This window comes from Episyrphus balteatus, chromosome 3, assembly GCF_945859705.1.
Source record: "Episyrphus balteatus chromosome 3, idEpiBalt1.1, whole genome shotgun sequence".
NCBI lineage: Eukaryota > Metazoa > Arthropoda > Insecta > Diptera > Syrphidae > Episyrphus > Episyrphus balteatus.
In genome coordinates this window covers 75,471,867-75,498,796 of record NC_079136.1, presented here as the reverse complement: position 1 = coordinate 75,498,796, position 26,930 = coordinate 75,471,867, and the positions used below count along the sequence as shown (strand labels likewise).

Sequence of the window (26,930 nt, the reverse complement as noted above, 5' to 3'; positions counted from 1 at the left end):
ATCGAAATAATTTTTTCCTCCTTCATAGATGTTTTCGGATCAAAGTGACGAAACCAGTTTTGGTTTGCAGATATGAGATCACAGTAAACAGGCCTATGCATTCCGCTATAAAAACTAGAAATGTATTTTATAAGATTTTCCAAAATTAGCCAATGGGTACCCCTTGTCTAAAAAAAAAGAATTTTAAACAATTTTCTCCAAATCTATCGAATAAGACATTAAAAGAAAGGACTCTTAAGACTCTATTCATAACTGAAAACCAAAAGTTTTTAGGAGTTCGGGTTGCTGGGTTATTTGCAATCGAAATAATTTTTCCCTCCTTGATAGATGTTTTCGGATCAAAGTGCCGAAACCAGTTTTGGTTTGCAGATATGAGATCACAGTGAACAGGCCTATGAATTCTGCTTAAAAAATTACAAATTTATGTTTTTAAGATTTTCCAAAATTATCCAAGGGGTACCCCTTGTCTAAAAAAAAGAATTTTGAAAAATTCTCTCCAAATCTCCAAAACTTGGTCGTGAAATAACTTGATTTTCAAGATAAAATACAGAAAATTTGTTTGGCTTTACAAAAAGATATAAATCATGATTTTCATGATATTGTAAGTGATTCCGTTAGTTTTTTTTTTTTTGAATTTTTTTGCTAAAAAAAACGATATACAAAAAATTATTTTTTTTTCCTTCATTTATTATTTCATAGCTTCTTTATTAAGTGTTCAATTTAAAAAAAAATATAAGCTGAAAAGTTTTTCTTGGAATTATTTTTTTAAACCTTAAAATATTTAATATATTTTTTTTTGTTGTACAACAACTTACATTTCAAAACTCTCTAAAAATCAAAATTTCTTGGATTTCTTGCTATCTTTTGAGCGAGTCAAAGATATTAATAAAAATGAAAATTGTACACACAGAATTCAATTTTGATGAGCAATGCAACTTTTTAAAGCTATTACACTTGAAAATTCCATGGTTGAACACTTTGACACACCCTAATATACATTTATATGATTTTGTTTTAAGTAATAAAGCTTAAAATAATAATAGTAATAATTATAGTGTAAAAAAAAAAAAACAAATCAATAAAATTGGACCACAGGTTCCGGAGGTAAAGAAGCCTAAAGTTATTTGCTGAATTGACTCCAATAAATTGTTTAATTTTTTTTGTTTCCACAGACAAGATGGAAGATGTATAATTATAATAATTATTATATATTTTATAAAATTCAAATAATTATTTGAAACTTACCGATTACTGTTTAGTTAGTTGAATGTTTCTTGTTAAAAAAGCATTTCATCAAATTATTAAAACATTTTTAAATATCATTTTAAATTTAATACTTTTATATATTGCAAAAATTGTATTGAATTAAATTAAGTTATCCATTCGAAATCCATGTTGTATGAAGATATTGAAGATATGTTGATTGAAGAAACTGCACAAGAATATTTTATGTTGAAGTTGATATGAATTTTTGTCGGTTTGAGTTGATTGGTTGTTTATTGGTTGTTGATTGAAGTTTAAAATATTAAAAAGTCGAATAGCTCCTTATTTGTATTTTAGGCTCATAAAAATAGCCTTGAATTTTTTGCTACGAATTTTTTAGGTATATAAGAAATTCAAAGAATATTATTAAAAACTATAAATTTCTATATGATTACTTAGCCTGCAATTTAGCTAGACACAAAAAATTGAATAATTATAAAAAAAAAATAAGCATGTTGATGTTATCTACTTAGTAACTATATTGATTGACGACACAACCAAACGTTTACTATTGCTTATAATATACTTGTAAAACAAAAGTTCTTTACATAAATTATCATCCACATTGACGAGTTGTGCCACGCAACTCTCCCCCATCATATATATTTAAATTATGTTGCCGGGAGTAATTGTTGACTACAAGTTGACCTATATTAATTGACACTTTGAGTTTTTTTAAAATCTTAACTGCTAAATCACAATGGTGAAGCTGAAGCTGTAGTTTGTAGCGCAGTTAAAGTTGAGAGGTCCGTTGGCAGTAGTTGTGGTTATTGATCCATTCAAAAAAGTGTTCTTCGTAGAAAAAAATTGCACCAGGCTGAAAATTGGTACAGTGGCTTGATTTGTCACTAAAATCAGTCTACATCAATCCCATGCATGTATTAAAAGTTACAATGTGCAAGTTTTTTCAACAAAAATTTTGAGACAAGTGCGCTGTTGACTGTTCCCCCCTATGTCGGACCTGAGAAATCATTCGCATCGGTTTTGGAATTTTTTTTAAACATTCTTATCCGTTCTTAAAAAAATAATTTTTTATTTGCATTTTCAAACATTTTTCAAACCTTTTGTAGGTATGTCGTTTTGACAAAAATATTTTTTCGCATACTCAAAAAAAATTTTAAGAAAATTCGTTCGTCCATTCAAAAAAAAAATTGATTTTTAAAAACAAAAATTTTGAGATATTTAAAAAAATCCAAAATTGGTAATTTTGAAAATTCTTCTCAATTTCTAAATTAAAATTACTTTAACGTTTTTGTGCAAAAAATGTAATTGAAATCGGTTAAATGGTTTACTATGAATTCAGAACTCAACAAGATGTTGCAATGGCAGGTACCTTTAGTAACAGTGCAACAAATATTTTCTTTATTTCAAAAGTAGGAGCTAATTCGCCACAGTACTTTTATTATAAAATCAAAATTTTTAGAGCCATTTTTGAGAAAAACAACCTTTTTCATGTTGGTCATATGGCAGATAGGTACCGTTAGTTTTGTTGCAAAAAAAAAATTCAACTAACACACCCCCCCACCCCTAGGGAATCTCCAAAACGCAAGTAAAAATTTGGTTTTGTAAAATATTTTCATAATAAATAAAAAAAAATTTTTTGACTTCCCGACGAATTTCAAAATTTTCCCTGACCTCTCGCCAAACACATTTTTTGTTTTGCAACCCAGCAATATTTTAAAGGAAATTTAGTACACCCCGTTTTGGATGTAAACAAACTTCTCCTTGCAGGAGTGTCTTTGAAAACGTGATAAACTTGTCTTAAGAAAATATGAAGTGTTCCCAAAAAAGACTCCACTCCACTCCACTCTTCATTGCTCCATGAACAACATGACCATGGAATACACCCTAATGTCGAATTCCTTTCAATTGAAAAATCGAATTTTCGGCGATCTCGAAGCGAATTTTTTCTGAAAATCATGTTCCATAGAAAAAAAAATCGCCTCAAACGAAGCAGAATTCGAATTTTTTTTAATCCTTCTTTTTTGAGAGATTTACACGGATTTGCACACACACTTGGAACATTTGACATTTCTCAAACGTCAAGCTGAAAGTTTTCTTCGTGTTGTTTGTTTATTTGAGAACACCAACTTCAAATAAAGAGAAAATTTTAATTAAATATCGTATTTTTATTGCGGAAAAATATGAAATAAATAAAAAAAAAAACAATGTGCGATCAAAATATATTTTTTCCTGGCATAGTTCTTGTGAAAAAGTCAAATTACTGTAACTTTTCTTCTCGTAATTATCGTCAGAAAAATTTTTCTCTGTAAAACCACAGCATACGGCCAAAATAATAACCTTCTACTTCATCTTCACTCAGATCTTAATAATAACTGCAATTTCCCTTTGATTCTGATTAAAATAAATCTATATTACCGAAGAAAATAAACAAAATTATTGACCAAAGGAATCTCTGGTTTTATTTTGCAGAAATTGTTTTAGTTTCAGCTTGACGTTCGTGTAAAAATTGTTGTCAAATGACACACATACAATCGCAAAAAGAATTCGGTCAGTTTTCATGTTCCTTTTTAACACCAAAAATTCGATTTTTTTGAGGCGATTCAAAAAATTGAAAGGAATTCGACATAATATCAACGAGTTGCAACTGCATGGTCTCACTTGAGTTTTTTTTTTTTTTCAAAAATGTCAAATTGACATTTGGCCCATCCATAGACACTTGAAGAAGTTTATGTTTGTTTAAAAACCGGATACCGTTTGAGAATTCTTTTAAAATATCTTCGGATCGGGACCAACTTTTTTGCTTTTTTGCCAATCTCTATCATCGTAATGTCATGCAAAAATGTTATCTCAACTTTTTTTTTACGCATGCATAACTTGATATATAGTTCCTACATATATTGCAAGTACAAAGTCTTAAAAATTTAAGCAACTTGAACTCTAAGAGCAAGTTCGTGCGACCCAGTCGTGCATTTTATGTTTTAAACAATCAATAGTTGTTAAAAAAAAATTGGAAAAAAGAACATCAGATTGGAATAATATCAAAAACTCGAGGAACCATTTATTGGAGAACCACAAAATCTACACGAGGTATTGAATAACTTCCCGACTCAAATGATATTTAAACCATACCAAGCATTTTTGCCTAAGTATATACATACAAAGAACTATTTCACCATACAAATATACCAAATCTAAACAAAGAATAATGTTTTAATAGAAATGGTTATAAAACCATACCAAGCATCATATATTGCCTAAATATAAAAGCCATTGTAAGCGAAGATCAACTTCCAAAACCAAAAATAGTAATTAAAATACACCAAGCATAAATTCTTGACTATAAAAAATCCATTTAAACAAAGATCGATAACGATCCAATTGAATCGTCATCAAAAATGACGATATGAATGTATTGTGTGAAATTACTGCAAAGGGAAAATATAAAATATTTTACACAGAGTTTCTGGACTTTTAGCAATTTAGTTTTATATTGTGTTTTTTCTACTGGACTATATCATCTTAAATAGAGATTTTTAATTTAAATTAAGTGTTTGTATTTTCTTTTCAATATATTTAAAAATAAATGAAATCCACGCGTAATATACCAAAAATAGTTATTTTCTAATTTTTCATTGAAAAACTGAAATGTTAGTTTTTAAAGAAGATTTATCTTTTAATGAAAATTCTTTTTCGAAAATCAATATTTACGGTACCTGCCATAGATCTGTATTTTTTTAATCTGCCTCTTTTTCTGCCAAACTGCTAATACAATTTCAACGAAATTTTTTATATAATTTTAATATAAACCAGAAATAAAATTTTAAAAAAAAAAAGGGTTTTTTGATTTTTTAAAAATTTTTATTTTAATTTTTTTTTTTTTTAAATTTCAAGCATTGGACATTGAATTTTTTTGAGATTTTGGTTTGAGGTGTTGACCAGTAATTTCTACAAAATGGCAAACAAATTTTATTTATTTTTTTGATTTAAAATTATTTACCTATTAAAAATTAGTTTAAAAAAAAGCGAACATTTTTAATAAAAATAGGTACATCTTAATTTGATTTGCTTTTTTTCTTTTGAAAAAAGAATTGTATGTTTTTCTAATATACATTTTATAAATTTCTATATGAAATTTTTTTGAAAATTTTAGCAACTTGAAAACCTAAGAGCAATTTTGTCGCGCATTTTAATATTTAATAGGAATATGTTCCATTAAAAATTTATCTCTCTTTTGGAGAGGGTCATGTAATCTTTAAACCCTACTTAAACTTTTGATAACTTTTACCGCTAAAGAGTTTTATACAAAAACCCAATATTTTTTTAATTTATGCTAGAATAACATTAAACGCAGACAAGCTTTTTGCATATCTGATTTTAGTGACGAGTCAAAGGTTTATAACAATTTTCAGTCCGGTGCGAATATTACACAGCTTTGCTATTTCGTCTAGTCTGGGAGCTGGGGCACTTTTTGGAAATGCCATCTTGACATTTGATTGGTAAGTCGAAAACATCAGTCTGGCAATTCTTACCGTTATCTTCTATGCACCATATCTTCAAATTTTTTACAAAAGCGGAGCAGGATCTTTGTTTGTTTATAGGAAAATCTCCTGATTTCCATACAAAACTTCAAATTTAGAAGTTATTGGTTGTAATGTGAGCGATTTTGATGGCGGTTTCACATTCAACGAGTTTTCTTAGCTTCAGCTACATTCCATTGTGTTCAAGCTTTTAAAGTATAGAACTATAACAGTCGAAAGTTCCCCGCTTGTTAGCAAGCAGTTTATAGCCACACTTTTATAACATTCCACACTATAAAAAATATTAAAGACACACTTACAGATCCAAAAACATTTATCGCATTTCGAGAGGCATTGAATTTTTCCCGCATTCAGAGATAGTCCAAAAAATTATCTCTATATAGACGAGTTGAACACTCTTCGATCTCTTCTTGGGCATAAGCTTTCAACCACTTTCGACTATTATAGTTCTTCCTTAAAAAAAATTACTTTTTATATTATTTACCTTCGTCTATTCGCCTGGAAGCTTCTTCTATATCAGCCTTTGCATCTTTGAGTATCACATACATAAGTGGCATCATTTCCCAAGGATACCGAAATTTTTCTAAAAGTTTTTGGCAATATTCCAAAAAAACTTCTGCGCTTTGACCTAAAATTAAAAGAATATTTAAAAAAACCATTAGACCTTACGAGGTATTTGTAACATGTTGTTGTATGATATTTAATATTTATATTTATTTTAAGTCTAAGTACTAAAATTAGCTCATATTCAAATAATAAAGTTCAATTGATTACACTGCCTAACACATGGCTATTTATACCACATTTTTTTTTTAATTTTTTGAGTAAAACTTTAAACACGCATGAGATAAGAAAAATTTTTTAAATAAGTTTGAAATTACCCCCATCGAACAAATGGTATCCAATATCCTATATATTAGCAATAAATAACACTAATGTACATATATATTTACTACCTTATTTGAGCGACCGCACAAGAAAGCTTTTAGAAATTTTTTCAATCTACTCAAATTCACTCGAAACATCCAAAAACATCTAAGAAAATTAAAAAAACATTGCCCGGGAGAAACGTTTGCGACAGAAAAAGACTCACTTTCTAGCTCGCTCAAACGACACGCTTATTGATAAAAAAAAAACGGTAGAAACGGCCCTATTTATTAAATATTCCGTCCATCTTATAGAGTAAACTCCCCCTAATACCTGTATAGAACCCATCTTTTTTCGTGGAGTGGCAAGAGTCCTTAAAGATCTTGACATACACCAATCCGCTGGTCGGGTAAGTATCCCTAACAAGGTTTTGAAGAGGTGATCTTCCACGATGGCAAAACCACTGCGTAAGCTTTTTCATCTGTCCTACTCTACTGGTCTCGTTCCGTTCGTGGATGGAAAACAGCATTTGTACAGCCTGTTCAGGCAAATCTTCCTCACCCTTTAACTATCGTCCGATAGCACTCACGTCCTTTCTTTGCAAGGTCATGAAAAGCTGATTAATTTCCAGCTAAAGAAGTATCTTGAAGAACACACCTGGTGATTTGATCGTTTATCTCACCGATCAGTGGAACGAAGCTGTACATCGTTTCGGAGAAATTAAGTTTATTAGAATTAACATTTCAAAAGCATTTGATAGAGTTTTGCATCAAGCTCTCTTATCAAAAATGCTTGCATTCAGTATTGATGAATCTCATCTTCGTTGGATTAGAAATTACATTTCGAATCTTTCCATTCAAGTTGTATTGGATGGATTCAAGTCTAAACAGTTTTCGATTCTAGGTGGAATGAGCACAAATTCGATGACGCCAAAAATTCTGCGAAATTGTTAGGTAAATTGTTAACTATTTTTCACCCCTTTTCATTTAGTTACAATTTATAAAGCATTCATTTTCATTCGTGTAAAGCTTGAGTAAAATTCCCATATATAGACAGGTACTTCTTAGACCCACTTGAGCACTTGGACAGAATCCAAAATAGAGCTTTCAAAATGATAGGTTATGGGCCCATTACAGATACAATCCCATTTTTTGAGCACCGCTGGAATGTATCTATTTATTTTATTTATTTATTTATTATCATGTCTGTCTTTATTTTATAAGTATTTAAAAAAAATTCGAATTTAATAGCTTGCTGCATTCATCCCCTTAGGCTAGTCAAGCGTAATACTCGTACTTCAAAGAATACCCATCAGTTTACACTTGAGCCCACATCGGACGGAACGTCCGTGTGATTGGGTTAAATAATTAACCTCTGTTAAATTTTTGACACTATTGAGGTGAATACAAAAATTTTCAGCTGTATGGCTTATTGTTTAATATTTTTCTCTGCTCTTTTCTGCCATGACACTGCTTTTGAATAAAAAACAAAACAAAACCATCTGCCAAAAAAATTTACATTTTTAACAGCTGGAAATTTTTTATTCACCTCAATAGTGTCAAAAATTTAACAGAGTTTAAATATTTACTCGCCTTCCTTGGAGACTTTTGCCGGATAAGGCTATTCCCTGGTCTCTGGTGTCTATCAGTAGATAGATACGTTTAAACAACTTAAAACTTTGCTTTGAAGTTGCGGTTGCGCTTAGTGTCCGGACGGAGCAAACGCGGTACCCAACGCGCTGACAGCTTTCTAATGTCTAAAATTTCATGGAAGATACGACGGAGGCGATCATTTAATATGCCTAGTGTATCAACTATCTCGCGCACCTTCAATCGGCAATCTGGCAAAACGATTTCGTGGATTTTTGACACTTTATACTCCGTGGTAGCCATTTTCTGAGTAACTGGTCGGGAGTCACTTTTTAGTGACGACGATGTGTGACGACGTTGAAACTCGTTATATCAAGAGTCAGCGTACACAGCATCAAAGTGCTTTTTTATTTTGCTGTTTGGTTTTTCTTCTAAAAAGAAGAATCAATCACCGATGATATTGGTATTTTTTTATTTTTCTAAAATTCGCGAACAAGCTGGTTTCTGCATGTGGTAAAAACAAAATTAAGAGTTCAATCCGACATAAATTTTGTGGTCTAAGAAATGTTCTAGAAACTAGACAATAGTTAATGGCACAGAGGAATAGATACTTGACTGCAGAGCCAACATCGTGGGTTCGAACCCAAGAGTCGGCTCTAAATGTTTCTAAATCGCCAGCTTAACTGAAGTCATCTGTTTTCCTATAAATTTCAGTAATTACACTGGTCAACAAGGTTTTTGTTACAGACACCAAGATATGCTTTTCTATAGGTTTTTTGGGTGCTGAGCTCGAATCCGAAGTCAGAATAATTCTATCACATCACGTTTTTGAGATAATCTCGTTAGAAAATTGAAAATGCCGCTTTTTACCAGTTTTCGAGATTATTTCTTAGCTTTTGATTATTTGTTTTACATAAATTTGTAACGGTTTCTAAAAGAACTAAATCTGGTCTTTCTAAATCTGTTTAAGTCTCTTAAATATCTCTTTTCTTCTTCGAGAAATCCTAAGTTGAAATCAACGTGTTTGGTATATCGCTTTCAAATTTTGACACAACGTTCCATTTAGAATCTCACAAGTTTTTATATTTGCGAAGGTGGTGAATCGCGGTGAGATACATCAAAGCGTGACCGTGTCAGATAGTTATACTAAATAATTACTAGTGAGAAAAATATAACTTTTTTCTTGTTAAAAACAATATAAGAACTTACAGGAATGTAAATGAAACGTTGTGTCAAAATTTGAAAGCGATTGGCAAAGAAGAGAGAACGAGATTTTCTATTAAAAGCAAATAAACATGAGATATACCATATACCAAACACGTTGATTTCAACTTTAGATTCCTCAAAGAAGAAAAAAGATATTTAAAAGATTTCATCGGATTTAGAAAGACAAGACAAGATTGTTCTTTTACAAACCGTTACAAATTTATTTATAACAAATAACCAAACGCTAAGAAATAACCTCGAAAACTGGTAAGTGGCATTTTCGATTTTCTAACAGGATTATCTCAACAACGTGATGATAGAATATTTTTAACTTCAGATTCGAGCACACCAAAATCCTATAGAAAAGTGTACCTTGGTTTCTTAACAAAAAAAAATTTAATTTTGTTGACCAGTGTTATCAACTATCGATTGATAGTTGTAATTCACAATAAAGCTGGTTATATGTTATTCTGTTGTTCTTTCTCTTCTCTTCTCTTCTCTTGTATCAGCCAATTGACCTAGTTTCTAGAGCTGCAGTTTATCTAGTCCGTAAGATTAATCTTCGAATTAGAAGTGCCATTTTTAAAAATCTAGCATCTTCTGCTAGAGATACGAAGAAAATTAGATTGCCTTCGATTACAATCTGGCCATACTTTCGCGATATGTTTTTCGACATTAAATCGAATTTATCTTCAACTCAAGAATTACACTATCTAAAACCAGTGTTGGGTGGAACAGCAGCTGATCTTATTCGGCATATGAAAATATCTGATGGGTAATTCCATGAAAAAGTGGACAAGAATTTTTAACAAATTATACTGACTTTTTAAGTTTTTCCAATAGCAAATTACTATTTAGAAACGGCAACTCTTGATGCAAGTTGCAAGAATATATAATGTTATATTCCCTTATGGCTAGAAAATAAATTCAAGGATTATAAATAATGTAAAAGCATTTTTTAAGCATACACTTGTCAACTACAGAAGACGGAAAAAAGAGCCCAACTAAATATTTTCAAATTTCACAGAAAAAACTTCATACTGTCGGGCTCTTAAAACTCGTGGCTGATATGATTTTTTTTTAAGTTTTTGTGTGTTTTTTTTAAGCGTACTTAGTATACATATTCAGGCTTTATCTTCAGTAATAAATGACCAATCTGAGCAGAAGAACTTACAATTAAATGTTGAATATAATAATCACAAAATACTAGAACAACTTTTCTCGGTTACCTCAGAAGTTTAAATCGAATGAGTCAAGCATTTTTTGTATTTGATTTTAAAGGAAAATTTTGTAAAAAAAAATCCTGCTAGGACCATTTCTAGGGACAACGTCAAAAACAGGAACCATCACCTCTTGCATACAACCTCACTGGTTAGGCGATTGGAAAATCACTGCAGCCAGGCACTAAAAAAGCAAAACAATTTTCTAGAAATATGCATAAGTTATAAAGATACGACCATTTTCGTATACATAAGCAATTTCTACTCTTTTTGATTTTTTTTGCGGTTTTTGCCTATAAAATTGAAAAGCAAGCCGAATTAAAAAAAAAGGTAAAATGCACGACTGGGCCGCACGAACTTGCCGAGTTCAAGATTTTTTTTAGACTTTTTATGTAGAAATTGAGATGCATTTTTGGAACAAATATTTTTAAAATATTCAGTCGTTTTTTTAAAAAACTAATTTTTAGTAAAGAGTTTTTTTTTGAAAAAAAAAAAATATTTAAAATGAAATTGGTATTCCATTTTGTAGCTACTCTTAACCCTCTGTAAGCACACCTCTTTTTTGCGAATTTGGTTTATACTTTTTCATGGCGATAGAACTTTTTTCGGTCTCACTAATTTATGGAGAATCATATGAAATTGATGTAGAACTTTCCGAGGAATTCGAATACTGTATTCACAATTCAAAAAAATGTATTTTCACCCTTTTAAAGACACTTTTTTGTGACCACTTTTCATTTTTGTCCTGCCAAATTCGCACCCGTGTGCCAACAGAGGTTTAATCAACACTTAAATGTGTAGCACATTTGGTACGTTTACCAACTTCACCAACACAAACACACCCATCTGAATTTTTTAGATAAAAATTTCCACTTGAAAATCGTAACTAAAAAAACGTAACTAAATGCCACCTAACTTTGTATGACATCTGACCAACCAGAGCCTCTGAAAATTCAGATCTTAAGTTCAGGTGGCCAACGTTGAACGCGGGGATTCTCTATCATCGTAATGTCATGTTTGATTGTTATCTCAATTTTTTTGTCCAAATGCATACCTTTATAAACACCTATATCGCAAGTATAAATTACTCAAGAAAATTTTTGTAAAAATTTTATTTTCTATCGATAAAATTTCTTAAGAAAAAAAAAAAACGAATACGACCTAAGTTGGATGAAATATGGATTTTCAAATTTTACTATTTTTTTTACCTTTTGTTGGTAACTTTTCACACAAATTTTAACTTTTTAACAAGTTAAGGATTCGAAAAAATCAAAGAACGATCAGGCGATGATGGAGAATGTCAAAAAATTGGGCCCCACAATCCTGTTTGTATATACCTCGAGCTACAGCCTAAACTACCTCAGCGCTTGTTTTCAAGCTTTGTAGTAAAAAGTCGATTTGCGAAAAACCAAAAATTGGATCTGTCGTTGGTCGTAGACAGCTATTTAGTTTTAAAAAAATGTTGATCATAATTTCTCTTAAACGAAAACGTTTATTTCAACGAAAGTTTTTATACAAAACGTTAAACAAACTGTAGTATAAAATTTTTGAAAATTTTCAAAAAAAACATTTTTGTTTTTTTATTTTTAAAGAGTTGACTATTATTATTTATAAATGGCATACCAACTTTTTTTTTGAAAAATGTTAGAAAATTGTTTTATAAAAACGTTATTTAAAAAAAACCGCTTTATACAAATTTTTTGTTCTAAAATTTCTTGAATTCCAAGAAATCAAATGACATACCAACTTCTTCATTTTATTTCGAAAATCTTTTTCAAGAAGAAGAAATTTTTTTGTTAAAAATTTTCCTAAAAATCGATTTTTTAAAATTGTTTGACTCATTGGTTCACGAAATATTTTGGTTACGAGCATTACAGCCATGATCTTCTAGAACCCAAACAGCTTTTTAGTTATAGTGTGTTCCATTGTGCAAAACACTATTGTACTATTCGCAGAAATAAATGACCTTTCTCTATTTTTGCATGTTTTATTACCAACAAGATGATTTTAAAACGAAAAACCCGATCTTCGAAGACTCGTGTTTTGCACTAACATATGCCAAAAATGAGAGGAGTTGAGAGGAGTGTCAACCTTTAAATATAATTTGAGTCCATTTTTGCAAACTTGCGAAATTCAGATTTATGTGCGACATTTCAAGTGTTTTAAAAATAATCTAGTTGTTTTTATATTTTTTTTAATTTTATTTTAATTTGGTTAAATTAAATATTATTTGGTAGATTCTGCATGTTTATCCGGACGATTGATGAGCTAAGCATGGGCGTGGCCACAGGGATAATGAAGCTCAATTAATAACGGTTCAGGTATTCACGAAGCTGGAGAAAAATTAGCCCAAGTGTGGGGATGAAGTTTGCTGAGTGCTCGTTGATCGTTCCCGATCTCGATGGCCTTCCAATTCATTTGATTTATAACTCAAGGAACCAAATGGAAAACCGTCTCTTGGTGGCCTAAAAAAAAAAACAATTAAGGTAATTGAAATTAGTTTAATAATTTGAAAAGTAGTTTCAGATACATACCACTATTTAAATTTTTTTGTGTGTGGATCATTCTTCGGCCTTCAATCATATAAAATAGATTCTTCCTCATTTCATTGATAGTTTATGAAAGCTGACTGAAAGTTAATTAATTTTTTTAATTTAGTTTGATTTAAAATTGATTTTAATTTGTTGGAAAGAATTTTAAAGTTTTTCTGGTTTTCTATTGCAGTTCAGAAAATCATTTTTCTAAAAAAACATCTAAAACAATTATGTACTTAAAATCAAAAACAAAAAAATATTTTAAAGCAATGGCAATACAAATGATAGCTTTTTCAAAAACCAGAACTTTAAATTTAATTCTAATATTTAAATCAAGTTTTTCAATCAATAGTTTTCGAAATTATCGATTTTGGAAAAAAAGTAAAAAAAACAGTCAATTTTGTAGATTTAAAAAAAATATTGACTGATAAAGTAACTATGGACCTCAATTAATTCTTTATCAAAAATTGAAAACCAGATAACAGCCTGCGGAAATTAAAACTGTTCTAATTCCATAGGATTTTTTAAGGACTTTTTGCTTTCTATCGACGATTTTCTATGCCTTCTAGTTTTTGAAAAATTGAAAAATAGAAAAACTACTTTTTATCCGATTTTTATTTTTTTGGCTGTTTTCAATAACTTTGACATTAACAGGGCCACCATCAAACAAGTCTCCACGAACGAAGTCCGCAAAGGTAATAAGTCCTAACTCAGTTTTCCAGACTTTGACTCCCTTTTCTTATCTTCTGTTTCGCTCAAGCAAATTCTGGGCACGTTTAGGGTGTGTATAACAGAAAAAGGCCTTGCCTGGCCCACTTCGTGGGTTCTCAGGATTTTAAATCCCTTCTTGGGTCTTATGTCTGCCTCACCTAATGTCGTTGTTCCACTTAGGGTATGTAGAGTCGCCGACAGGCGCCAGTGGCAAGCTTTTTAGTTTAAAAGTACTTTGCATGGCCCGCATTGGGGCTATTAATTGTTTTTATTTCCATTTAATTTTAACTCACCAGAAAAGGGATGTTATACGCATAAATTGTGCGGCGCTCATAAGATTTATATCCATACATGCAAAGGGCCTTATTTCAAAATATGCACATGGATAGTTTTCAAAAAACTAAATTTCTTGGTGTTGGAGCGGGCCTAATAAAAAAGTATTTTTTCTATTTTTCATTTTCTCAAAAATAAGAAGATAGGAACACATAATTTTCAGTGGTGTGTGATAAGGAAGAATCAATTGAAGCAGTTTACTTTATCAGCCAATTTCGTACTGAAAACAGTCAAAAACAATAAAATTGATTGAAATAAATTGATATAAAAATTAAAGTTAATAATTCGATATTTCCCCTCCCACCACGACCCCACAGTAAAAAGTGTTTGTATTGAACCCCTCTACAAGAAATCCTTATCAATTCTCGGCTCCAAAGTTATCGTACTTGTTCTATTATTAAATTGCACACGTTTTATCAAAATCGTTTGAATCGTTTTCGAAAAACTGCGATAACTTAAAAACTTTGTATGGGAGCTATAATTTCTAAGCTTTCTGACCTACATAAAAAAAACTCTCAAAATTCCATTAAAATCATGTATTTGAAGAAAATCCGTTCTAGAAAATGGAACAGATAGTAGACAGACGCGATGGACGGTATTACGATAACCATTTTTAGTCTCTGATTAAAACCGGGACATTTTTTTTTACAAAAAATCAATACTTGCCCTATAGAACAAGAAAAAACATGAATATAAGACGTGTTTTATTATTCATGTAGATTTGGATTAGGATCAATTTAACATGAAAAACAAACAAAAAACAACATATCCTGTTTTCTATTGGGATCATTTTCATTGAACCAAAAATTAGTTCCTATTTTTATGAGTATATAGATAGCTTTTGTGTGAGATGGAGCATTAAAATATGAAGATGGATAATTAACAAACATGAGTGAAAAAGAAAGGAATATATAAATCTGCATCCATATTGATCCAGATCCAGCTATAATCAAAACGGTTGTTTAGAAAATGAAACAAAAAGTGGCAGACAGTATTTTTTAGAGCGTTCGCTTATTTTCTACTATCGGCCCTATTCTGGTATTCGATTTACGTGAAAGTCTAAAATAAGAAGTCTATAAATATAGGATACAATTAAATTTAACCAATTTTTTTCTTTGCGAACACAGACGGACACAACGCTTTGATTTCCAAAGTAAGATACTTTACAAAGCCAGTTTGACGTAATAAAGCCATGAAATATTTCGATTCAAGTGAATCGAATAGCAGAATAGAGCTGTATATGTATATGTTTTGAGAGAATTTCATCCCTTAACGATTTTGTCAGAATCTTTTAAAAAGTGAAATTAAATAAAAATTCTCCTTGTGTAAAATTAAAAAATTATGCCTTTTAGACGACTGTTAAGGCAAAAACAGTTCGGGCTTTTGTCAACCAAAAATAATATTTAAAAGAGCCAAGAACTTACCTCACTGGTACTCTGTAGCCAACACCATGGAAAAACATCTCAGGGGTAGAGCCATTGAAGAATTGTCAAACCACAAACGAATCCATTCAAATTCTTCAAGCCTGGCAATTATCCATTTCATATTTCCAGTTTTCCCACGATCAAAAAATGAAATATGAATAGGCTCGTACTAAAATAATGGAAACAAACAAAAAATCAGTTATTAGTAGGTACAAAATTGCAGGCGTATGTGAAGGAATCAAAACATTTAAAGCATATCGTAAAAACAATTATTTTGAAGAAGCTGAATAACAATTTTATTTTGATGATAGGGTACAATACAACTAGCAAAAAGTGGAAAAAATAATTTGAAAGAAATTTTGGAGTTACAAACAAGTATAATTTAATTATACTATGACACTCGTGCGATGGAGATTCTAGCTGCTCTGTCAAGGCCAGAACATCACCGAAGTCTTTGGTGTCGAGAAAGGTTTACGACAAGGCGATGCGCTATCATTAAACCTTGTTAACATCGTGCTTGAAGCAATTGTGCGCAAATAAGAAGTCAACACCAATGGCATAATTTTTCAAAAGTCGGTTCTGGCTTATGCAGATGACATTGTCATTATCGTAAGAACGAAGTGAACTGTCAGTAAACATACGGGCTTTACAGCAACACCCACCTGGTCAGAAAGCAGAAAATTCAGGTTATATGAAACGTATGAACACCGGTAATAATTTATTTTTATTTATTTTCTGCGGAAAAAGCAATATACCCTTTAAACCCTGAACTCAAGGGCTTAATAAAATATTTAGAATATCCTCACAAATACATAAAATTTATGAAAAGGTATTAAGGGCTTTATTATGGTTGTCAATTATCAACATATTAATCATACATCAACAATTTTAATGGACTGGTTTGTCAATCATGAATATTTTTGATAAATCTGGGAATATGATAACTATTGTGAATAATAAACAGTACTATTGAAAGTCTTGGTATTATGGTTGTAAAAAAATGGTATTTATTAAATATTCTATCAATTTAAGATTCCTGGTAGATAAGTATTTCTATGAAAAATCCATCCCTACTGAATTTGAAATGTCGAATGAAAATATCCATTCACAATCGTTGGTCGTTGCAATCAATTGACAACAAGAAAATACCACCAAAAGAAACAAAAGGTTTAAAAACAGGTTGGGGTCAAAATTCTGCGGAACCAAAATTCTGCTTTCAATATTCTGCTTTTCAGCAATCTGCTTTTAAAATTCTGCTTTTTAAAATTCTGTTTTTCAAAATTATGCTTTTCATAATTCATTAAAGGGTTTGGAAAATGTTAAAAAACGCGCGCTTATCAAATTACTTAAGATCACTTACTTACGAGTAGGTACTATGTCACTTTTTGAAATTTTTTTTTTGTTTTGATAAATCAATAAATTTTAAAATAATGAAAAAATGTCTATATCTAATGATAAATATCCTCGAAAAATGATAATTGATATTTTTTTAATTGATCAAATAAAAGTTAATATTCAGAAATTTAAAAAGGAAAGGAATATTCTTCACCGTTTCTAATTAATTTTCAACGGTATATATAGATTTGACTTATAAAAGTTTTCTAGGCAGTTAGAAAAGTACCAAACTTAAATTACATTAATGAGGTGTATTTTTGTTAAGTAAACGCATATGCTATGACAAAAAGAAAAGAATTGGCAGAATTTTTTTTTTCAAAAAAATGCTGGCAGAATTTTGAAATACAGAATTTTCATGAAAAAAAAACCAGAATTTTGAAACCGTTAAAAACAATTTTTTTTTAATATTTTTTTTTTTTTATTCTGAATTTCTCATAAACAAATATTTCAATTTATATATAAATCAAAAATAAAATTATGAAGAAATACATTTTTGGATTTTTGAAATAAAGTTGTAATTTTTTTTTTTTTTGAAAAATCAAATTTTCGAGAACAGGTCATGGCACTTTTTGGAAACTTTGGTTTAGGTGTTGTTATATATTTACAAAATGTTCCAAATTATATAAAAATAATTTTTTTATCAAGTTCCTTTACAAAAATAATGCAATTAACTATTCCCCAATTATTTAAAATATTAAATATATAAATATAAAGTTATTTTGTAAAATATGATGTCACCTCAAGCAAAATAAATTTCGAGTTAGTCTTGTAATACTAGTGCGATTTCATAAGTACATAATGTAAAAAAAAATAAAATCTATTTTAATAAATAATTTAACACAGTTTTAAATGATCTTATACACAAAACCTGCCATTTGATTTCTTGTATCGTTAGAGCCAGCAAACAAAATTTTGATAGTATTTACCAAAAAATTGATTTTTCAAAAAAAAAAATGAAATTTTTTTTAAATCCAAAAATTTTTATATAACGATTACCTTAACGTGTTATCATAAAAATACTGGTTGAAATCGGCTAGGTTGTTTATGAGAAATTCATAAATCAACAAAACTTTTCTATGGCAGGTACCGTTAATAACGGTACAAAAAAATTTTAAGTTGGCTTTAATGCGTACTACAGTACTACACACAAAAATTTTAATCAAAATCGCTAGAGCCGTTTTGGTCTTAACTGGACAAAAAAAAGCCTCCGGGCTTAACCTGAAATTTTGGCAGCACTGTATATTGAATGTTCCGAAAACAGCAGACACAACAAAAATTTAAAGTTGTCATATTTTTCGCTTTCGTGTTTTTCTTGTATTTTTCATGTATATTTTACAAAGCGATACAAAAATGTGTGCTTGCAAAACAAGTTAAATACATTTTGTTATTCCAAACGTCAGTTTTCACGTTTGTAAACAAATTCTAAACAATTTATGAAAAAAGTTAAGCTCAAATAATCAAACATAGGTCGTATGCTTCTCCTGGAAAATGCATTCTTAATATGAACTTAACACGGCAATATCTCTATAACCACTGATACGATTTTCAAAAAAAAATTCACAATTTATATGCAGAAGCCTTCAGGTTTGATTTGACACTTGGGCCTTTGGCCCAAGTCCCATATAATCTTACCAAAACTACTTTGTGAGGAAATTATTCAACTTTTGGAGTGATTCATTTTAAGAAGCTTTGTACCTACAGAGCTCTGGTTACGCTCAAATTGTACCAAAAATTATCATCTTTAACTGGTTTTTATAAACATTTATAATATGCACCATTTACATTACATTAAATTAATCCCTCGAAGTCTGTTTACTTAAAAAGTCTAATGTCCAATTTCATAAACAAACACTAAAAGCACTTTTATCAAGAACCTTTTTAAATTTTTTTTTTTTGGTTTCACCAAACTGTAAAAGGTAAATTTTAGGGAATTTTTTGTTAAAATTGAGTTTCCCTCACATCCCTGGAAAAATAAATTGGTTTTTTCTTTTTATAAGTGAAATATGTGAGAAGAAATGAAAAAATGCAAAATAAAAAAAAAACAAAACAAAAATAAGAAAATATTTTTAGCAAAGTGGGTTTCTATTTCTTTTTTTCAAAAATGAATACTAACAAAAATAAGAGAAGGGATGGCCAAACAAACTCAACAACACAGATGCTTTTAAAAAATCGGAACATTATTTTTTTTCAGCAACATCATCAGAGGATTCATATAACCTGGAATATACTTCACGTCAAATAACTGTGCTTCTCTTCATCGTACGCAAACCATTGAAATATTATTAAAAACATTAGATGTAAAATCGAAAAAATGTTACAAAACAAAAGCATCAGCTGATGACATTTCAATGACACTTTTAAAATTTAATGAGCCAAAAATAGACATTTAGTTTATAAGGGTATTTAAAAGCTTCTTTAATTTAAAAGTCTTTGGTGAAATAAAAAAACCCGCTTTAGGGTTTAAAAGCTAGTTAAATGTTTAAAAATCCTTCGAGAAATCGACCATTAAAACTAACCGTTTATTACGAGTTTATCGAATTTTAAAAACTTGCTTTCAACTAAAAATGTCAAAAATATAGAAAAAGTGCTAGTTTTTGAAAGGGTACATTTCAATCGTTTCTTGACAACAAAAATTAAAAATTACATATTATCAAATGATTTTACTTCTGATTTATTTTTTTAGTAAAAAGTTTGGACGAACCGGCTTCGTACACGAAATGCCCCTTGATTTAATAAAAAAAAAATAAAATCCTCAATTTTTTAACTTTTTTTTCATTTATTTTAGGTTAGAATTTTATCCAAAAATAATTTTTAAAGTTTTTTAAAAATCCTCACTTGACAGAAAAGGACCCGCACATTTTGAATGGGAAGTGGCCCTCGGTGAAATTGCCTGAAATTTTAGTATGTACTTCTCTTGAAGCCCCTTATCAACAGTCACTTCCCATACAAAATGTGCTCGAGGTACATACAGACAAACAGAATTGCCGGACCCACTTTTTTGGCATTCTCCACCATCGTAATGATCCTTCCGAATCCCAAACTTGCCCTATAGAACCTACAAATAAAAATTGGTACCGATAGGATTCGAACCAGATAGGATTCGATGATCTCCAGCGTGTGAGTCGAATACTCATCGAATTTTTGACATTTTTAGGGTTTTAGAAATTGCCGCTCAGTGTATTGCCACCTCGTCACTCGAAATTGCCGCTCAGGATTCTCCGCTCAATACGTGGCCGTTCCCTAAGTGTGTAAGTAAGTGGAGCAAAAATGAGCACGTAATTAAAAAAAATAAAAATAAGGCTAATAATTTAGTTTTCTTATTATGTTTAATATCAAGACAAAAACATTATTATATTAAAACTATAGAATTTTTTAACTAATTAAAAAAAAACTTTAACAATTAAAAAAAAAAATAAGTTTGCGGAAGCAGTGATGTACTCAATTTTGCACATATACTGCCCTAGCGAGGTATTCCATCGGAGCGGAGATTTTCCGCAACGCATACTCCGTCGGAGGTTCAAATTGCATTCGAGGTATCTTTCATCGGAAAAAATACTAGACAAATTCTACGGCGCACCGCATCGCAATAATTTGACATGCGTCAGATTCAAGATTTTAATAGTGATGTGCAAAATATACCGATATATCGATAAGTTGGTATATCTTTCGATATTTTTATATAAAAACACCTAAATACATTTAAATTGTCATATAACTATATAGAGAGTTTCATTGCATAGTTTCTCATAAGTAAAAATGTCAATGTACGGTAAATTACACCCTTTTATTTTATGTTGGACTTATGTATAGTCAAGAACATCCTTTTTTCCATTCACCAACATCCCTTTGTCGTGGTCCAATTCAATTCCCAATTTATCCACAATTTTTGGTGATCTTTTTGTTTATACTTATGTTTTTTCGTTTTGCCTAAACACAAAAATCCATAACAAATAAATAAATTTTACTAAAATACTTTGTTTTCTTTATTACTTACATTTTAAGTATTTATTCTGCAACAAAAACTTGTCGGAGGGCTTCGGAAAAAAAATGATTTGTATCTGTCAAGAATACAACCATTAGAAGTACTTCATCGCATGAAATGGCATGCGTTGAAATTTGTCGGAGAAAATCTCCGATCAGCGGATCGGAGAAATACCTCGAAGCAAAAAGTCTCCGATTCGTAGAAAATCGGAAAAAATCCGCTCCGACGGAATACCTCGCTAGGGCCGATAGCTCTTTTTTATGAAACACTTCTCATCCTATTTGCCATACTTTAAAATACTTCCTTTTCCTAATGATGGCCTCAGCAGTTACTTTTGAACAACTTTTACAACAGTTAGGGGCCAGTTATAGCTATCATTGGCTTTCATCATTCTAACCCATTGGAATTTTTTTGGAAGGTTGTTCACGGTGGGCAGGAAGCATCGATAGGTTTCACAAAAATGTCGACAAAAACTGCAAGTTGGGTTGTATTTGTTGATAATTATACGTGCAAAATCCGTTGGAATTGAAATCCTAAAATGTGTTTTTTTTTCAACTTTTTTCACAAATTTTGACTTTGAAGTTGATTATTTCGAGAACAATTAATTGCAATAATTTTATTTAAAAATAAGAGTCAAGTGTACAATTTTGGATTTTGAGAAAGGTATCATTTATAACTGTGTTGCCATTGTTTTTTAATTATATTATTATATAATATTTTTTGTATTTAACGTGATATTTTAGAAAATTGCCCCTCCCGCCTAAACGGGGGGAGATGGACCCCCCTTCCCATAGTAAAAAATGATTGTATTAAACTCCTCTACAAAATACCGTTATTAATTCTTGTCGCCTAAGTTATCGTACTCTCCCCAAGATTTTTATTCTAAATCGTCCCGATTAGAAATGCAAAAATATGAATAACTTTTGAAAAGGAGCAGCTAGGATTTCAATTCCAACGGATTTTGCACGTATAATTATCAACAAATACAACCCAACTTGCAGTTTTTGTCGACATTTTTGTGTAACCTATCGATGCTTCCTGCCCACCGTGTGTTCAAATCGATCAACACATACATAATTTGCATTTCTAATCAAAAGGAAACACAGTCAAATATCCATTCAAACGTTTTCCCGGATTGATTACAATGATAGCTATAACTGGGCCCTTACTACTAACCCGCATGTTTGTATATTGTAATTGTAATACGTCTATACAATTTATTACAAATACATGAATAAAATATGGGTTTGGGTAAAAAAAATTTAAATTAGTTTAGCTTCGATTTTAAGCTCTCTCAAGTAACCAAGGAAGCCCTATACAAGAACTTAATCATTCCAGTCGTGCTGTATGGGGCGATGGCATAAACATTGACAAGAGCGGACGAAAATCTTCTGGTTTTGCTTTGAAAGAAAGATTTTTGGAGTTATGTTTGGTCCAGTGTGCTTCGGCGTAGAGTGGAGGGCAAGATACAAACACAAACTAAACGGGCTTTACAGCGACATCGACCTGGTTAGTAAGCTGAATATTCAGCCGTTAAGATGTTGGGTCAGCGAATGAACACCGACACACCAGCCCGTCGAGTTTTCGTACCCACTGACCGAGTTGGCTGGAGAAAATCGACGGACGAATCCGGAAAATCAACGGGCGAAATCCGGCAAATCGACCGTCCCGTCGACAAATCAACAGACGAGTTTGGCAAATCAACGGAAGAATCTGGAAAATTAATAGGCGGACCGGCAAATCGAACGACGAATTCGTAAATTGATGGACGAATCCGGAATATAAACAGGCAAACTTGGCAAATCAACGGATGAATCCGGCCACGGTTAGTTTCAATAAGACCCCTTACCACTGGTGGGGAAAGCTTTATGGTAAGTATTATACTGAACGTGACTTGACTCGCACTCGTTCAAAAGTCGACCACTAGACTGATTTTTTGTCGATAATAACTGTTTTACTTATATTACTATGTGTATTTTACATTATTATCTACGTCACCCATTTTTGGTAGAATATAGTTGATGATTCAAGTCTTACTTTTAGGTACACTACTTATAAGGAAAGGTACTCGTAGTACAGAAAGTAGTGATACAACTAGTAGTATATCGTCGGCACAACGCCAAAACCGCGAATCTCTATTCACTGCGTCGATCATAATCCTCCATCTGTTGCCTAGAAGTCTAAAATATCAATTTTTGTTGCATGAGTTTCCATAAGATTGCATGTGTTTCCAAAACTTTGAAGCCGTTTTTCTCAAAACTACAATTTAGAAGATTCGTGGTTTTGGCTTTGTGCCCACGATATCGTCGTACGTAGAGTATTTTAGGAGGAAAGGTAGTATGTAATGTAATGAAAATGATAAATTACAATAGGTGTTAAGCTCATTCAAAATAGAAAATTAAAAATTAAATTTGAAAAATTTTCGGCATTTTGGTAGGAAGTCTAAAATCATTGATCTTTAAATCATGTATGAATAGTTTTATATTCCCCCAAGGCCAGCAACTTCCAGCGCTTAAACCAAAAAAATGTTAAGTAATTCAATGTCGATTTCCATTTGCCACCATTAATCAATTATTATTTTTGATCCGTAGGAAAAATACTGGTATCTGACATTTTATTTGCAAAAAGTGATAATTTTTTATCCGATCAAATATTTGAAGTCTCGATTTTTAGCTAGACTTATAGCTTCACACTTTCAGACGCTTTTTTATATCGATGCATTTGACATATTTGTTTTCATTTGATTTTGTAAATTCTCGAAATAGTTTTTTTTTAAGCTATTGGTAATATTAATTTGCCATAAAAAATAATCCCTGTTTCAAATAGATATCGATATGAGAGTTATGATTTCCGAAGAACAAAACAATATTTAATAAAGGCACACGAAACGCCGAAAAGAACAATCAAATAATTTAAAATAAAGCACATAAAAGCTTAAAAAAACTTACAATTTTCGTCGAAGCCAGTTGAAGCAATAGGACAAGAAGTGTTTCATCGTTGCCAGAATAGGACAAACGTTTCATCGTTATTTTGCAAGGAATTTTCGTCCGTTACTTCTATATGTGAAGTCGGATTTCGCGATGGTGTAATCTTTTGGTGTTTTCAATTGCAAAGAAATACATCAGAGTTAGCTGAAAATATAAAAAGAAAAAAAAAGCCACAAAATATCAAGTCCAATATAAATATTCAATTTATAAAAACTTATCTGAACAAATTTAGAGACGGTGCCTAGGCAAGGATACGACTCCCACGTTGATTTAGTTTTATACTCACTCGTAACAAGATATGGCGAAATAAACTAAACTCAACAAACAAATTTGTTTAAAAAAAATTAAAATTTTGTGAGAAATGTAAATGTAGCCTTAAACAAAAATGATTGTTATTTAATTTATGTTTTTTTTTTTTTTAATTCCCGAACTTACCTTCAGTTATATTTTTTTCACATATGCCGTTTTCTTTCACTCCACTTGGGAGTCTACTCCGGATTTACACCTTTTTTTGGAGTGAAGGAACATAAATGAGAGTAATTTTGTTTGGTAATTGTGTGCGTGTAACGACAAATATGGCTCATTTCCTTGAAGAAAACAGTGATAACAGGCGTAGAGAATGATTTATATGAAAAATGAAAATATCTAAAAAACTAGAGTTCCTAGAAAGCAACCAGTATGATTTTTAGGCTTACTGAACCCAAATGCATTAGGTTCGACAAAAAAATTTTTCTATAAAAAGCTAACAAACAGGTAAAATAACCATAGCTTTAAGATTAGTACGAAATTACCCCCAAAATGTGGAAAACGTAAATATTTAAAAAAAAAGAGCTCCTAGAAATGAATTCCATTTCATTATGAATCTTCCAATTCGTTTAAAAATGCTTCCATTTTTGTAAAATTTATTTGTTTACTAGCATAAATAAAAGCAAATTCTAAATTTATTTGTTTAATAGCATAGATAAAAGGAAACTCTTTTCGACCAAAATAAATTAAAAACTAAAAGAAAAACTTGTTTCTATGAAACTGCAGCTGGAAGTTGTATAAGTGATAGTGCAAAAAGGGGTTTATCTGCAGATTTGATCTTAAATCAAAAATAAATCAATTTATTTTGCTCCATGGAATGCAAAAATAGACGACAGACTCATGTTGAATTCTTTTCAATTGAAAAATCGAATTTTCGACGATCTCGATGCGAATTTTTTCTGAAAATCATGTTCCATAGAAAAAAAATTCGCCTCAAACGAAGCAGAATTCGAATTTTTTTTTAATTCTTCTTTTTTGAGAGGTTCACAAGGATTTGCACACACGCTTGGAACATTTGACATTTCTCAAACGTAAAGCTGAAAGTTTTCTTCGTGTTGTTTGTTTATTTGAGAACACCAACTTCAAATAAAGAGTACATTTTAATTGAATATCGTATTTTTATTGCGGAAAAATATGAAATAAATAAAAAAGAACAATGTGCGATCAAAATATATTTTTTTCTGGTATAGTTCTTGTGAAAAAGTCAAATTACTGTGACTTCTTCTCGTAAAACCACAGCATACGGCCAAAATAATAACCTTCTACTTCATCTTCACTCAGATCTTAATAATAACTGCAATTTCCGTTTGATTCTGATTAAAATAAATTTATATTACCCAAGAAAATCAACAAAATTATTGATCAAAGGAATCTCTGGTTTTATTTTGCAGAAATTGTTTTGGTTTCAGCTTGCCGTTCGTGTAAAAATTGTTGTCAAATGACACACATACAATCGCAAAAAGAATTCGCTCTGTTTTCATGTTCTTTTTTAACACAAAAAATTCGATTTTTTTGCGGCGATTCAAAAAATTGAAAGGAATTCGACATTAGATCAAAAATAAATTGATTTAACCTTGGAAAACCCCATTATCTTTTTTTTATATATATAATATTATTTTTATTATTATAGTTGTTTATATTTATAATTTCCTGTAACGTTAGGATTTTAACGTGCTCAATAAAATCAAATCAAATTAACAATGGAAAACCCCATGCAGTTTTTTTCTTCTGAGAGAATTTTACTTCTAAGTCCACCAATAGTGTGGAACAGACTTATTGGATTTAATAATTCTCGTCGAATATTTTCCAAATAACAAACATTAAATTGTTTAAACAATTAAGATGTGTTAAAGTATTTTAGGCATGCAACGGAAGGTGGATTTGAGGATTTTTTCAAGGTTTGGGTGGAACTAAAAAGTCTGAAACACTGGTCTAAAGGTTTTTTATTTCATACAAATGGAAAAAACTCCCACCGATCCTGGTCTTAATACTTATTTTTTTTAATAGCTATCTGTTGAAAAAACAAAGGTTTTGATGGATTTTATTTGTTGCTATAAGCTTTCACATGGCAAAATTATATTATATTTTAAAGGAAAATATAAAGGGTACACACAAGAAATTAGTTTGGTGAATAATCTAGAGCTTTTCAGGCAAGGCTGGATTGCGTAATCTTACTCTAAGAGTTCAAGTAACTCACACTTTAAAAAAATGTATATACAAATTTAGCTAATGTTGAATTTGAGCAATTTGATTTGTTTTATTAAGATAAAATTTTCAAACAGACTGACAGACCGACAAACTGAGAGACAGCCAGACTGACAGATTGACAGATTGACAGATTGACAGATTGACAGACTGACAGACTGACAGACTGACAGACTGACAGACTGACAGACTGACAGACTGACAGACTGACAGACTGACAGACTGACAGACTGACAGACTGACAGACTGACAGACTGACAGACTGACAGACTGACAGACTGACAGACTGACAGACTAACAAACTGACAGACTTTAAGACAAACTTATACAGAAAATGTAATGGAAAATAAAAGTAATGATAGTAATTTATCAAAGGCTCTTAGCCCAGATACAACACAAAGCTAAG

General features: G+C 30.8%; 1 protein-coding gene and 1 long non-coding RNA gene across 5 annotated transcripts in view; both read right to left on the bottom strand.

Annotated features, from left to right (window-relative positions):
* The window catches only part of LOC129917220 (protein doublesex-like), an 80,982-nt gene that overhangs the window by 40,217 nt on the left and 13,835 nt on the right, over positions 1-26,930 (bottom strand). Inside the window, exons 2-4 of one of the 3 annotated variants that reach the window (XR_008772612.1) lie at positions 6,250-6,393; positions 1,338-1,911; positions 1,246-1,273 (exon numbers count right to left, since the gene is read on the bottom strand). Coding sequence is in view for 1 of the 3 variants with exons in the window: in XM_055997622.1 (XP_055853597.1) it covers positions 6,250-6,393 (144 nt within the window). In the remaining 2 variants the exon portion in view is untranslated. Of the gene's footprint in view, positions 1-1,245; positions 1,912-6,249; positions 6,394-26,930 lie in introns of all 3 variants that reach the window. The other 2 variants (XR_008772611.1, XM_055997622.1) reach the window with 2 other exon arrangements.
* On the bottom strand, positions 12,999-25,900 carry LOC129917221 (uncharacterized). Of its 2 annotated transcripts, XR_008772614.1 has the most exons (5): positions 24,449-25,900; positions 23,975-24,387; positions 15,650-15,818; positions 13,182-13,276; positions 12,999-13,112 (listed from the first exon to the last, which is right to left on the bottom strand). It is a non-coding gene; the product is annotated as an uncharacterized LOC129917221 (long non-coding RNA). The 2 variants fall into 2 exon arrangements; XR_008772613.1 differs by having other exon boundaries at positions 23,975-24,742.